Source organism: Mauremys mutica, chromosome 5 (genome assembly GCF_020497125.1).
Source record: "Mauremys mutica isolate MM-2020 ecotype Southern chromosome 5, ASM2049712v1, whole genome shotgun sequence".
NCBI classification, from domain to species: Eukaryota; Metazoa; Chordata; order Testudines; family Geoemydidae; genus Mauremys; species Mauremys mutica.
The window spans coordinates 24,157,684-24,173,552 of record NC_059076.1 but is presented as its reverse complement, the minus strand read 5'-3'; the positions used below and the strand labels follow the sequence as shown (position 1 = coordinate 24,173,552).

The following is a 15,869-nucleotide window of genomic DNA, read 5'->3' as shown; positions in this document are numbered from 1 at the left end:
CTAAAGCAAACTGCATTAACTGGATGAATTTTTAATATATAGACAATTGTATCCATTTAAAATAATGTTAGATTTACACAGTGACATTCCTGCATCAAAAACTACTATATAGTATCTCAACCAGCCCAAAACATATTCAATTCACTGCATACTGTTGGGTCAGCAACAAACTAACAGCAGCAGTTTCTACCTGAATTTGTCGGGTGGAATTCTGAAAAAGCCCCTAAGGGAATTACAAACCCATCTGCCACTGAAAGTCCATCCCTTTGGTAATTATGAAAATCTTAGCTAGTGTCACAGGCCTTATCTTCACTACAAAAAAAAAAAGATGTGCTCTTAACCTGAGTTAACTAACTTGAGATAAAACCTTAGTGAAGGCAAAACAGTTGGTAGTTTTCACAGAAGTTAGTAGGTTGCCTTAAAGACTTCTCTTCTTTGTCTGTTGAAAGACTAGCGCTTGAAATTCCAAACCTATCAACACTTACTTAACTGGTTAGATCATCTGAAAGTGTCCTGACTGAGTGGGGTGTTTGCTAATATTGTCCTGATTAAGCATCAGCTATTGCCATTCATTATCATTTAGCTAAATTGCTCCTGGAAACATCATAACCATAAAGCAGCATAAGTGGCTTTCCTAACTGTGTGGAGTACAGTGTATTTGTCACTCAGCCCACTACCTTGAAATTCTTCCTCTGGCTCCACTCAGCAGGCTGTACTGCATCTCGCACACACTCTGGGAGGAGTGCCCAAGGCCATAACAAGTGGGCAGGCTTTTTCCCTGCCTTTATTTGGAAGAACTTCCCCTTGAGTGCAGGGAAACAACGCTCCCTGGGAACAAGGTGCTGTTTGTAAAGGGCTAAGTGAGCCCAGGGCTACCTTCAGAGTGAGGAAGGGGAACTTGCCATTCCAACCCTGAAGATCCTGTTGCCAGCTGCGTTGGAGTGGGGTTACAAGTGCTCTCCTCCCTTACCTGGCAAACCCTGGAGGACAGAGATGAGTCAGCCAGAAAACAATGGAAAGGAAAGGAACAGATCCCTAAGTGGTATTTCAGGGCCGTAAGTAAGAGGGTTGGGAAAAGTTGTGGGGAAGGTGTTTACGGGGCCTTTGGGAGAGCTGAGGTGCTGGGCAGATTAGAGGGACACAGGGACAGTAGTGTGTTGGAGCTGGCGGTGAGATGGGAGTTATGGGAGGAATTGAGGTTTGGGGGACCACAGGGCATTGGAGTTAGGAGGAGCTATGCTAGGAACTCAGATAGCATTGGAGGCTAAAGGAAGAGAGCAGTGGCTGGGGAGTGAGCTGAAAGAGGTTTGGAGGGGAGACACAAGTGAGGGGGCAGGGACAAGCTGCATGTGGAGGAGTAGAGAGAAGGGGCTGATCACAACAGGTGATGGAATCTGAGGCAGCAGGTGAAGGATAAACTTGCAGAGATGGGTCCCAGAGTGGGGAAGTTAAACAGCAAAAGGGTGAGATTGGAAGGCAGGGAGTAGGGAGCAAATCTCAAAATTCACAAGAAAAGAAGGTGGCAAAAACCCTTTAGGCCCCTGAGCTGTGCTGAGTTTGGCGCTCCTGCGACGTATAGGCCTAGTAACTCAGAACCTTAAACAGCAGAACCCACGAGTCAACCCCATGCAGGTGGAACTCCAGCTCCACAAAAGACATTCACAGATCACACTGCAAAATGCCGTATATATGTATATTTATATATATATACACACACACACACACACACACACAAATGAACACAAAGCTAAAAACCAGATATACAGACGTACGCTAAAGGATATTTTCTTTGTTTCTCTCCACGGGAAGCGAAGTACGGGTGTGCGGACTCCATTGTGAACTTCGAAAATAAGAACTCCCTTGGAACACACTCCCAGCAGGATTCCAGTTTGGGATTTCTTCTCAGGCAACACCCGATGAAAATGAACGCCGTATTCCGTCAGCCTCTGGCACATCTACATAGAGGCACGTTTGTGAGACTATGAAGTTAAGGATGTTAGAAAAATCTACAGGGATACTGACAAGTTAAAAAAATCATATGGTCACACTTTACATTGAGGTTCGATTCACAGAGGATTTATAGATGTTATAAACATGTTACAGACATGAGCTGTATGTGTGGTAGATAGTTATGAGCACATCAGTAGAAGGTGTTATAAATGGCTAGAAGCTATGGTAATACGCAATCTATAATAATTAACCAACTGGTTATTAAAAATATTAAAGATTTATTAAACTATTTACTAGTTGAATATTAATACAAAGTTTTAAAAGTCACATTTACTCTTATTTATGTTTCTAACACTGCTCTGGATTATTTGAAGTGACGCAGAGCCAAATCTTCACACCCCACTGGAGGTTTTAAAGTTTGAAGAAGTCTGTCTCTCCCCCACCGTAGGTTAAACAAATCCTGTGATTATGAGAGAATTTGGGCAAATCCAAATATAGCAGAAGTAGCAGCAAATTGTGTAGTTAAGTTTCCAAAATTGTTTCCTTTCTAAACTATCAAAAAATATGCAGATGGCTGTATTCAATCTGTCATCGGTCAAACACAGATTAATGTGTATGTTAATACGTACTACTAGCTAGCTTAAAGGTGATCTGCAAAGGAAAGGAAAGAAAAAAATTGGAGTTAAATGCCTGTGAAATATTTTCAATGCTCCCTGATTCACTAAAGGTGTCCTGAAAGACACCATACTCTAAGATATCCTAGACATGGATAGTATGAGTTGCAATAAGACTTTGGTTATTTGCAATATCACGATCTGGGAAACCTTCAGTCAACAAATTAGGACAAAGGTGATTTCAGAGAGAGGAAAATATATAAAGTAAGAGTTTCCTTTATAATCGTACGATGATCAGATTCTTTAATATCTGATGACATTTTCGTAATGCACCCAGTGAAACAGCTGAAGGAAGAACATTAAAGGCTTTTCTCCATCATGTACAATTTTCTTTCCTCCCTTTTAATAATTGTATCTTTTAAATGGATCCTCTTAACTTTTGCCCCTTGCCAACGCTGTTTTAGAAGAGTAACTATTTTCCTTTGTTCTCCATTTCAATCCCAGGCTTTTTATCTATCCCATGCTCCTTGTACAGGGAATCTCACATGAACACAGGAGAACTCAAGAGCTGTTACGACTTACCTTCAAAAATTCTATCTCTGTTTCTTTCTCAGAAGCACCCACATAAGTGCTATGCAGTTTGGGCAGCTCCTCTTTGACGTAGGATAGGTCTAGTTTCTCCATCACTCTAGCTGGTAGGTAATGTTCTAGTCTAAAATAGGACATGCCATGCACCTATAAAGTGAAGCATTTTTATTCTTCATATGTTATTATAAGAACAACAATCTTTTGTGTGTGTCTCTGTTTGTAAAGATGGGCTTCAGCTAAAACCGTGGAGCTGAACTTTCAGACTGAGTGCGGGAAAGGAGCTCAGACTCTGAACCCAGAGCTAGAGCTAAATGTCATTTTTGGCCCTTCTCTCTATTCTGCTATTACTAAGACACTGGGTTTGAGCCAACATCCATTAAATGACCAAACTACAATGCTGCATCCAAACCCCCACAAACACTGGAAGGGACAATGGGTTCAACATCCAGATCCATATCTGAATTCTACGGCACAGGTTCAACATTCAGACCTGAAATTCTATGGCTGAGGCCCATCTCTGCATGAAAGCACATCTGTGTTCTCTCTCCACTAGACTTCAAACAGCATAACAATTACAAACAGCAGATCAATTGAACTCCCAAAGAACTGGAACATATTCAGCCCTGAACTATACCACAGAGCAAGTGCAGTAATTGAATAGCACAAATAGCAGTTGTCCATAGATGAATGTACATCGTACCTCAGCCTGGTAATCTCCATACTCAGCCTGGAGGGCCAGGGATGCTAGCAGTAAAGCTGTCTCATCATCACAGTGCATCCTTTCCTCCAGGAGATCTTTCCGTAGCTGTAGATAATACTGGTGACATGTCAGAGTGTGCCTGGGGGGAAAACAACACACAATATTGCTCCTTTCTGTAATGCTTCTAACATTATGCACATATAACCTGAGGAGGTGGGAGGAATTTAAAGATGGGGAAGGACCCTATTAAGAGGATGATGAGAAAATAATGTTCAGCTACTCACTGTATAAGACTGACATCATCCACGAAAAACTTAACGCGAAAGAACAAGGTGAAGTTGATTGTGGCTTTGCTCTTTTTTTTGGGTTCCTCTTTCCATCCTTCCGGAGCAACTTTAGTTAGTTTTAAGTCAGGATCAACAAAGAAAAATTCACTGTCTGTAACATGGGTAAGAGGAAAGCATTTTCATAAACAGACACTTTCTCCAGCTGCAGAATTAAGATCAGCTTTACAATTTTGCAGTTTATTCTTGATGATTAATATTCTATAAACTAGCAGAGAATTATAATGCACAATAAAATGAGCTGAATGAATGGCTCAGTGGTTAATAAGGAGAAAAAGTATTTCACCATTTAAAACTCAACCCAGGATGTAGAGACATGTATTTCTCTTCATGATGGATATATGATGGCCTACATGAAATGAGTTTTGGAGGTCCATTTCCTTGTGGCCAGAAAATTACATTACCAAACCCAACACCCTGGTATGTGCTGGAAAATTTCAGTTTGCTCCCTAGCTTAAATGTATGGAAGAGATTATAGTAAGTAAAAGCCTTAACACACTGAATAGGACTGGTTGGAACCCTGAATTCCTGTTCGGTGGGGAATTCCAAAAGTTAAAATAATCATTCTGAATAAGCATTCCAGAGAGCGGGAATTCCAAAATTTTAGTTAGAAAAAAATTCTAAACAATATTTCACTTTCTCTACATGTTTCCCAGACTTCCCAAGCTATCTGGCACCTGCCAGCCCACAAGGTGGGGAGACAGGCAACTTGGGGAGTCAGAAACCTAGAAGTCCCTTGGAAACCTTACAGACTTCTGTCAATTTTGGCAAAATCAGTTTTCTGAATCAGCATTTTCCTGTGGAAGATCTTCTGTTGGAAAATTTCTGAATCACTAAGGGCTCAGTGCTGCCACCTGTATATTGACTAATACCTCTCTACACAAGTAGCCCTACTGATGTCAGTGGGAATACTTGCATAGTAAGGTTCTGCTAAGAAAGAGTAATGTTAGCAAAAGTATTTTGTAACAGAGTATTTTGATCAGACCCAAAACCATCTCCAAGAGGTCCCTGTTGACCAGAAACATACGAAGTGAAAGACATCTTGGAGGAGGAAAGAGAATGCAAAGTAACAAAGATAAAGGGCTGCCCTGATTCTCTTACTGTTATTCAGGTTGTGTAATACCATACTAATTTAAGCACATGGATCTGTTCATGGAGCAAGGTAAGGGTGGGAAAGCCTGACCCTAAATCAACGGATTTATCATAAATGATTGCTCTGGTCTCCCATCCATCTAAAATCTTCCTTTGCCTGCTTCCAACACAGCATACTTAGCCAACTCGAGTAACTTTACACCTCCCCAGTTAAATTAAAAGATTGTTCTTACCTTTTAGGCTAGCCAAGCCAAACAAGTGATGCTCCACTAAACCAACATGGGCTACCACCATATCAAAAACATCTTTGCAAATAGTTTTGGTATCACAGGTCAGCTCCAGCCTCTGCCCACTTAAAAGCATTATGTTTACTTTCCGCCTGGTATCCTCATTCTTCCCTTTCTTAGTCTGCATTTTGTGAAATAACATATCAGGCCAGTCACATGTGTCATAAAGATGTATTAATAGTTTAATATATTCCTACTACAACTTATTGCTGAATAGACCATTTCTTACCAAGATTGACTTTGGTAGATCCAAGGAGATGAATGGCTCAATGGTCATTTTCACAAACTCGGGGCCAAAGAAATTCTGCAAATCACAGAAGTCTGAATTAACTCTTTGTGTTTCTAAAGCCGGAGACTGAGAAGTAATTCATTCTTAAAAGGTGAACTGGAAAGCTGAAATGAACACTGATTTAAACCCAGAAGCCTACACTGAATTGTCCCAGGAGCCTGGTTAGTTGGAAGAATTCAACGGTGTCCATGTGACCTAAGTTACGTTGGCTGCTCTGGCAAAAATATTTCCCACACAACATTATTTATATATTTCAATATTACACACGGCTAATTTACTCCTACGCGCAAGAGTGAACTTGCTGTCATATCGTCTTCAGATGGCCATGCCTGATGTCCCAGACGTTTGGGAATCTGACATTCTCTGCCACAGTTAAAAACTTCAACAATCCCATTCCACTAGTGACGTGCATCATTCATAGGCTTAGTTTTATTAAACCATCCTTCAGTTAGACTTAAAAAAAACCCAAAAACTTACACTTGCAGACTCACGAGCTAACAAAAAACCCTGATGCAACCTAAGGCTCTGATCCTGTAATTCTGTTCTGCACAGGTTGACCCCTGTGCCAGAGTGAATCCTCACAGAAGCAAATAAGGCTCTGCATGCACTCAAAGATCTACCTTGTGCAGACCAGCCTGCAGGACTGGGATGTAAGCGTCATCATTGCAGGAGTTTCAAAAACACAACAGAATCCGGCTTATAGTTAAGTAAACTAAATAACTTTACCTGAGTTCAAAGCTGCACAAAGTTCTCAGTCCAAGTAGTTATTAAAGGAGGACACTGGTTAACTTCACTACTTCTAGAATATGCCTACTTCCCTGTTCTCTTTAGGAAGTCACACAGGGGTTTGTCTTTTGAGGGGGGAGGGAAATACCTGGAGGCCTGAGGTTTTACCTGCTAACATATAATATTCTCTGGAAGGATTTAATACAAATGCCTACATGGTAGCTCATTTAGAAAAGCAAAGAATTTGTGCAGTTTAGATCCTAGATGAACCACTTGGCTAAGTGCTGTGGGTCAAAGAGAGACACGGAGGGGACATTATCCTGGGTCGTGAACAGGAGCTGGGATGGCCTAAGAGCAGTTTTATTTTTTTAAGCTGATACAGTTCAGGGCACGCAGTAGCAGAGGGCCTCAGGCTGACTCCTCCTAGCATCAGGCACTCTACTTGCATGTCTGAGTCTCCTTCGCTCTTCCAACCCTCAGGCCCTGCCTACATTTCAAGATGGCAGGGGAAGGGCCTAAGCTCAGGAGGAGAAAGAGAAACTTGTACAGGGACTCAGTGGTGGACTGGCCTATGGCTGTGTGCCAAGAGGCCAGCAGAATCCCCCAGGCCCCTCTTCTCCTTGGTAGGCCCCCTCTTACAACCTGCTGGGGACAGAGAGAACCAAACTTTGTTACAAGGGGAGAAGTTGCTGTTGCTTTCCGGTCATCCTCCCTGGCCTGGTGAGGGACAGGGGAAAAGATTTCCTGGGCCCATTGGGGAAAATGAGAATCTACAGAATGACTAGGGTGAGTGAGAGAAGCATGTATGGGGTGAAGATGAGATTCAATTAACAGGTGACTGGAGAACCAACAGAGAAAATGGATTCCAGAACCCGACAGGTAGTGGCCCCCATTAGTTCCACTATTTAGTTCCCCGTTTAGTTCCAGCATCCAGAGAGATTGACTGGAAAGAAGCATTTATCACTGTTATAAATCATGAATGATAACTGGCGGGGGGGTGGGGGGGGTTAGGGGACCAAGGGGAGGAACTGTAATTAAGATTGGCATGACTGAGACTCTACTGTTGCCAAAGCCAGACACAGTTGTCCTAAGCCGTTTGCTTAATGATCTCTGTGCTGTTCGAACACATAGCATATGGAATGCCCATAAAAATGATTGAAAAAAAAGCAGAGCATACCAGGACAGTAGGAATGAACAACCCCTAATAAATTGCTTGTAGTACTATTTGGCAGTGAAGTAGTGAACAGCTGTGACATTTAAGTGGGGAAGATTTGTTTTTTAACATCTCATTAAGCTAAATAGGTCTCTTGATGCTGTTTTAGGATGCATGGGTACAGAAACCGCAAGGCTTACACGAGGGCTTTCTTTCCAATCAGAAAAACCAGCTAACATATTTATTTTTTGAATGGCAGCTTCGATTCTGGACAAACAGAAGTGACTTTGCATCCGACGAAGTGGGTATTCACCCATGAAAGCTCATGCTCCAAAATGTCTGTTAGTCTATAAGGTGCCACAGGACTCTTTGCTGCTTTTACAGATCCAGACTAACACGGCTACCCCTCTGATACTTGAGAAGTGACTTTGGAACCCTAAACACCATAGACTTGAATTTCAGTCTTCAAAATAAATTGAGGCAATGCTCCACCAAAACGAATATTAGGAGTGCAAATGTGTTAAAACGTTACCCTCAGTTTTCTTTGGGTCATGGCTGTTTCCAACGCTATCTCTCTCAGAGGGTCTCTAGTGATGTCCAGCATCGATGTCCTACCCAGGTCTCCTGGGTAGAGGCTTAGTCGAGACTGCCTAAGAGCCATTCTAGCCTGCAGCTGTATCATTTCCTCTTCTTGACGCTTTAACATTATTTCTTGGCTTATCAGGTTGCCTTCAGGTGCTGCTTCATACTGTCTACTTAGTTGGAGGGGAGGAAAAAGATACAGTTATGATTAAAATACAGTTAAGCACTAAGACACCATGGTGATGGGTACAGAGTAAGAATCTAGATGAGACAAAGCAGGAAATCTAGTGTAATTATTTTTGTGACATTTATTTATTCAGCAACTGAGGAGTTAAGGCAGAATATTCCTGGATTGAAACAGCCTACAGCAATATATTAATATGGAAAATACCAGGAATACTCCAAGTTTCCACCACTGTTTGTCATTTATTGTATGGGAATAAATGTGCAATTGTAGTCTCTCTACCAAAAACACAATGCCACCAAAAAAACCAACGAATCTATAGCTGGAAAAAACCTAAGAGTGTTCTGAAAAAGATCAGACCTCTCTTTCCAGCAAGAGGACTGGATAAGTATATTTTAAAGTCTGGCATTTAAAAGTATCCGGAATGCATAAACTAGACAGCATTTAACAGCCTTACATAATACTTTCAACTATATTTCTGTAGCAAGTCTCTATTAATTACTTAGATGGGACAATAAGACAAAACATCTTTGCCTGAATCAGATACAGTTTAAAACATTCGACATCCAGATTCCTGTAAAACATTTCATTTTAACGTTGCTCACTCTGCTGGAAAGGGAGATCTTGTCTTTTAAAAGCTGATAAGTCAATCTTGCCCTTTTGTTGGCTTTTGGTAATGTCTATATAACGAAGAGTCGGGGGGAGTGGGGGAAGACATTTCTCCAAAGTGGTATTTGTGAAAGACTCAATGCCTCCCACCTATCATTTGAGGGCAGAGAAAGCTCTGAATCAAGTACTCTAGCCATCCAAGGAGCCTGCCAGGAAAAAGAGGAAAGAACTACTTTTCTTAAGTCAAGAAACAAAAACAAACCCCAAACCACTCAAAACACAAAAACAAAACAAGAACAAAGTCATTGCACAAAGGAAAAATATACTTTTTTGTGCAAAAGCTATTTTCAAGGCTTCTTTATACATCAAAAAAGGGCACAAATATACTTGATTTCTTCTCTTTTGCAGGCTCCTTACTCAAAGGCAATCAAATGTGTGTGGTATATACCCTTGGGACCCATAGCCAAGATATTACCATTGGTGAAAAGCACCCCACCTGCTCCCTCTGGGAAGGGGAAGTCCTGCAGCAGATAAGAAGTCTGCTGGGACTGGTCCCTGCATGGGTGCACATGAATGGGGCAGGGCACACCGGAGCATTTCCCTCCAAAGGTATGTCTACACTGAAAATTAAGGTGTAATTGTAGTGCAGGTAGGCAAATCTAGCTAGCACAGGTAACAACAGTAGTAAAGATATAATGGCAGAGGCTTCAGCACTGATTGGCTGCCCCAGTACAAGCCAGGGACCCTGTTTATATACTTGGGTTGCTATCCCATGCCGTTGCATCTTCTTTACTATCTCACTCATGTTAGCTAGATTAAAGCTAGCACCAGTTTAACTACCCGCACTACAATTACACCTTACATCTGTGCTGCAGACATACCCCAAGAGAGTTCCCTGAGGCACACTGCCTCCTGATGCTCTTGCTGGGGCACCAATCAATCTCTTGGATGTCATAATTTCACTCATTCTCCAGTCCCGCAAGCAGTTCCTAGCCAAAACAGGGAAGCCAAGACCTGACGTTCCTGATGTTAAACACATACGAAAAGGGGGGGGGACCCCCCAAATACCCACACTCACTCTCTCTCTCCTCTTCAGGCCATCTTTACAGATCATAAAGCAAATAAAAAGCATGCTCACAACATCTTTTTTTTAAATCTTTGAGAATCGTCTTTAAATTTGAAGGGATGGAGGAGGTCAGAGAGCTTTGTATACTTCTAAAAGAAACTCTTGTTAGCTTACAGGTATGTCAACTGTGACCAAATACTAGGGTGATAGGTATCATAGAAATAAATTATCTTAACAGTTACATACCAAAACGAATTATGAATTCAGATAATTACACCTTTGTGAAACTGTAGTTAAGGTTTTCCATTATTATTTATTACTATCAAGGGTAAACACATGTCATAAAAATACAGTCTTTCGCATTAAAATCTGATTTACAGCCTTCTAAGGCAAGAAAAGAATATTGTTGTATATATTTAGACTTAAAAATTAATTGTTAGATCTAAAAAGCAGACAAATTTAGAACAGATAAAACCAGCTAAGCAGATGGTGCATGTTATGGAAAAGTGTGTGTGTGTGTATATAAGTATCTGTGTGTACATACCTACATACATACATACACACTTTCCCATAACAGTGATTCTAATGAATAAAATGCTAAGAATAGGGCAACTATGTCTACATAAAATCTGGATATTCTGTTAAATCTGCGTCACTTTGGACATTAACTGGCACAGAAAATTCTCACAACAGGAGGGATTTAAACAATCAAAAGCAAATTCAGTCATTTTTGAGTTGCAAGCATGCTAACAAATTGCTTAAGATACTAGTGTGTTTCTTTACATGGAGGCTTGGGTGAAAAATAGAGTAATTACAGAAAAAGCTATTTACTTAATCACCTAATCTGCAGCTTCTATTATTATTGTTTCCCCACTCACATCTCCATGCTTTGCTCCACCCTACAGCAGACCTAAGCGAATGTTCATGCAGGATCAAGTAATGAGATAAGGCCTCAGTCCCACAAAGACTTACATACATGTTTATCTTTACATACAGAGTAGTTCCCTGCTATGAAACTATTAAGGTAGTTCCCCATTCCTGCTGTGGAACTATTCACAGTGGACAAAGTTAAGTATGTGTACAAGCTGGGTAGGATCAAGGTTAAAGGTTGGGCTTTGGCTGAGATAAGCCACATTTTGAACACGAGCATCTCTGAGTTTGAACAGGTTATATCAGGAATTGTTTGCCCCTCAAATTGAAAAATGACTTTTTAATAATATATCTACACTATGGTGACTAATTTTATTATTTGGAAAAATATACACCTATATATTCATTTATTTTTGAGGTACAGCCTGTGCATAATACACTTAAGCAGATTTTTATTAAGGGTTTGTTTGCTTTTTACATTTAAAGCTTGGAGGTATATTGGGCAAATGCAACACCTGCGCAGATGCAGCTGACTTAACTGTTAAGGTAAATAAACTACAAACAGAGGACCCTAGCTTTGCAATGATTTACATAGGGAGCCAGCATGATTCAGCAGATAGGTCACCAGAAGGGCATTTCCCTTCCATTAAATGGAGAGGATTCCTGCTGCTGACCAACTTTTGTAAAGAACGTTGAGCTGTACAGCTCTTTGCAAGGGCCAGATATTATTATTGTGCCAAAAATCCTACACTGTACAACCACATGGCCTAGCGCTAGGGCCGCAATGTCAGCCTGGATTTTTGGTCCCAACCCTTTGTTTCTTGGTCCGTGAACTGAAGTCAGATCTCAACAAGTTACTTATTAAGAGTGCTGGTGGATGACAAGTCAAGTAGCAGATTAATTCCTATAACAGTGGGCAATGAGTTAACTCATCACCCAAAGTACTTACCAAGAAATTACCAGGTATTGGATCAGAGAAGGAAGCTGGGGAAAGGGATGAATTAGGTCATATCTAATGAACAGTGCAGCAGAAGGATCAAGAGCAGGACTGACTGAGATAGGACATACTGAGAGGGATAGAGCTGGAAATGGAAACCTATCAGCTATTTGGAAAGGAAAGGCAGCACTGGGAGAGGGAGTAGATCCGTATCGGCTGCTGCCCCTGGAAAAAGAAAGGAAGTAGAAATAAAGAAGAAAAGAGGAAAATAGACACAAAGGAAGAATATACATTGCTATGGTACTGACACCATTCCAAGAGGCTTAGACAGAGGACACTAGCAATACCCATCACAGAACACAAAAAGGATTAAAAATATTCTTAAGCAGTTGAAATGCCTATGGTTTCTGCTAGCTTATTACTACACCGGCCCATGTGAACAGCACACTTTTGATAGGCTGCAGGTTCTGAACAACTTTACCCATCTTCTGACACACTCTATATATTTCTATTATCCCAAGTTTTGCACCTATTACAAACCTGCTCTTTTATAATGGTTGTTGCAAGTATAATTGAGCAGGCTGCCCCTAAGGGTATGCTACAGAGCAGTGAATTTTATGAACAAGATACAGAGATTTGGGTTTGCATAGAGATTATCTCTGAATAGTGTCAATCAAAACAAAGAAATGTGCCATCAAACGCTAAAGGGACCACTATGCCATAACTACTCATATACACTTCACAGTACCCTGAACTCACAGGACAAAGGAAGAACTAACAATTACATGCAAGATTCCAGCCAACTGGACATTTTTCGTGGATGAATAGGGCAGGGTTGATTTACAACCCGAAGTAGGGAACAGCATCTTGAAAAAATTAAAACCTGGCTGTCTAGAGGTGTGTGTGTGTGTGCTGGGAGCTGGGAAGGTGGGGTGGTTTTTTTTGTGGCACTGAAATATACTTCAGTAGCTGTAAATTTCCATAATACAAGAAAGTGCATCTGAACTCTGAGAAGTGTTTTTGTAAAAATGGCACCTTCTTACTTCACAGATCTGCTCTCTGAGCTGTACTGAAAGGGCTCTCTTTAATGTCAATAAGAAATTATGACTACTTTTTACACTTGTAAGCACTGCAAAGTCCATACATCTATTGGAGAGTGAACTTTTTTCTATTCTGCCTCATACAATCAATAGTAATGTTAACTAAGCTTCTACTGAAGGATCAAATTCTGCTCTGGGTTATATCTGTTTTCAGTGGGGCTTCTAAGTTATAATTGAGAGCAAAGTGTGGTTTCAAAATCTTTATACTTTAAGAATGCAGTTTGACTTTCAGACCTCAGATGCATTTGCTGGGCTGGCAGTTAGAAAAGCCATGTCTGAACTTGGGAAGCGAGAAAGATTATGGAAATCATTAAAAACAATAAACGTGGTACCCAACATTGCCCTTTTTGAGTACTTTTTCAGAGCAAAATAGCACTTTAAGTAAAAGTGGAAAGATGGGTCCAAACAAATTCTGCAGCCAAATATCACTGAATCTAAGATCAGAACATCTCTGAACTTTGCAGCTCAACTCATCTCTAAGCAAAACAAGCGATTTGCATTTTCAAAGCAATATTTTCCCTCTAGATTTCATATAATACAAATTACTACCATTAAATTTACTAATCTTAAAAGATATATATAAAGGAAAGCAAGACAATAAAGTGAACTAAGAGAAAGCATGTTCTCACTGCCTTAAAGAAGGACCTTTCACTGGTCAAATCGGCAGCACTTCAACAGTCTGAGTCACTTTCATATCACATATTCCTTACCATATCCGAAATGCCTTGTTGTAAACAAAAGCAAAAGATCTCAACCCCTCACACTGCCTACCTACTACTGCTGCTTTATCCTGCAGTTCAGTCATAATGTCCAATCTGTGACTTCACCATCATTTCTATGATAATTCTCACAGGATTTAGCAGCAGCAGCAGTAGTCAAATAGAAGCAAATGATGGTAAAGGAAATGTAGAAAGTTATAAGATTACTCTTTGTGTAGAAAATAGTTTCCTTTTTCCCCATTTACTCTGTAGGAAAGTCTCTTTTGATTTGGAGTTAGAATAAGAAAAGACACCATAGAAACATACAACACTATTTTCCAATGGGACTCAACAAAACAGGAATCTGTAGCAGATTACTATAAAACTTGCCTTAAAAGCTCATGAACTGGCCAAAAAACTCCTACATCAAGAAGAACCAGATCCCTAATACATTCTACACACCTACTGTTTATGTACATGTCTATACATTACATATACGTGCATGCATTGTGTGTGCAAGTATATATAGTCATGCAACATAATGTGTCTACTCAATTCCTGCAGAATGTCTCCTACACACTAATACACACACAAATAAACAAAACATTTTGTACAGAATAATATAATTTCACACAAAATACACATGTAAAAATGTGATAGCTGTCAAATGAAGCATTGAAAAGTTTGGAAATGTCAAAATTAAGATTGCTCATGCAACTTTAATTCTGCTCCTTTGGGCATATGTGTTAAGACACAATTTTTAATTACATGAGCACCCATTTGTCCATAGGACCACTGCCTAATTTAGGGCACTGAGTGTATGGTGCACAATGCACAAAGTAGATATTCAACTTTTATTTTCATCTCACTGTTCAATGTGTGGCTCTTTGCTTTGGTCACTGCATACCATCCTAGACATGAGGGATTATCTGGTCCTTTTAAGGAGCCCTTCTACAGTCACTGAAATGGCTCCCAATTCCAGATGTATTTTCCCTTTCTGCATGGGATGAGGAGGACTGCTTTGCAAACTGTACCTTAATACGTTTGTCTTCACAGACATCTTACAGAATGAGGCAGGGATCCTGCCACCAATATACCTCAAACAGTTGAGGCCAAGAGTTGTTAAAACGGTATTTTCCTACTCTCTTACTATACAAAAATATCTGAACCACTTTCGGTTGTACTTTCCAGAGTGATTTATCATCTGGCAGAGAGGAGACATGAGAAATTTAAGCCTGAAAGGTAAAAGTTTGTGAAAGCTTTAAGCAAGTGAAAAAAATAGCACTTTAGAATGGAAACTCTTATATAACCTTTAGTATATAGCAGATGTTGCAACATACTCTAGCTAGAAGATACATGAAGTAGGACCTGCTTTTTCAATTATACCAATAACATGCCATTTTAATGAGAAAGCTGACAGGAAAAATAGTTGTATATAGTGTTGTTGTAGCCATGTCGGTCCTTGGATATTACAGAGACAAGGTAGATGAGGTAATATATCTTTTACTGGACCAACTTCTGTAAAACCCTCCCTGAGCGCACACCCCTAGTTGTCCCTTACTAACCCACACTGGAATCCATAGGGAGTATCATCAAACAACTACAACCCACATTTGATGAGGACCCCATCCTGAAAGAAATCTTTCCTGAGCCCCCTCTTCTGGCCTTCAAACGACCCATCAACCTTTTCAAGCTCATCGTCAGAAGCAAGCACCCCTCTGACCAGGACACATTAACTCAAAGTGACACCAGACCCTACCAGAAAAACAGATGCAAAACCTGCAGACATATCTCCACTACTACAATGATCAACACTCCTCACAACATACCTTTCAAGATGTCTGTCACAACATATGGGGTACCTCATCCAGTGCACGAAATGCCCCAACAACAACTATGTGGTGCAACTAGTCACTACGCTCTCGAATGAACTCACACAGGAAAATGATAAAAGACAAAAATGCCCTATCACCTGTGGGTGAACACTTTTCACAGAGAGATCACTCTATGGCCATGTCTACATTTCTCTTTCATCATTAAAATTTTCATCGTTCAGGGGTGTGGAAAAGACACCTCCCCG

General features: G+C 40.5%; 1 protein-coding gene across 2 annotated transcripts in view; it reads right to left on the bottom strand.

Moving 5' to 3' along the window:
* PTPN13 (protein tyrosine phosphatase non-receptor type 13) overlaps positions 1-15,869 on the bottom strand; it is a 144,113-nt gene that overhangs the window by 50,901 nt on the left and 77,343 nt on the right. For both annotated transcript variants that reach the window (XM_045019370.1, XM_045019371.1), the window contains exons 9-15: positions 8,276-8,498; positions 5,805-5,879; positions 5,522-5,696; positions 4,137-4,290; positions 3,853-3,991; positions 3,147-3,299; positions 1,773-1,955 (exon numbers count right to left, since the gene is read on the bottom strand). In XM_045019370.1, coding sequence (XP_044875305.1) covers positions 1,773-1,955; positions 3,147-3,299; positions 3,853-3,991; positions 4,137-4,290; positions 5,522-5,696; positions 5,805-5,879; positions 8,276-8,498 — 1,102 coding nt within the window. The remainder of the gene's footprint in view (positions 1-1,772; positions 1,956-3,146; positions 3,300-3,852; positions 3,992-4,136; positions 4,291-5,521; positions 5,697-5,804; positions 5,880-8,275; positions 8,499-15,869) is intronic.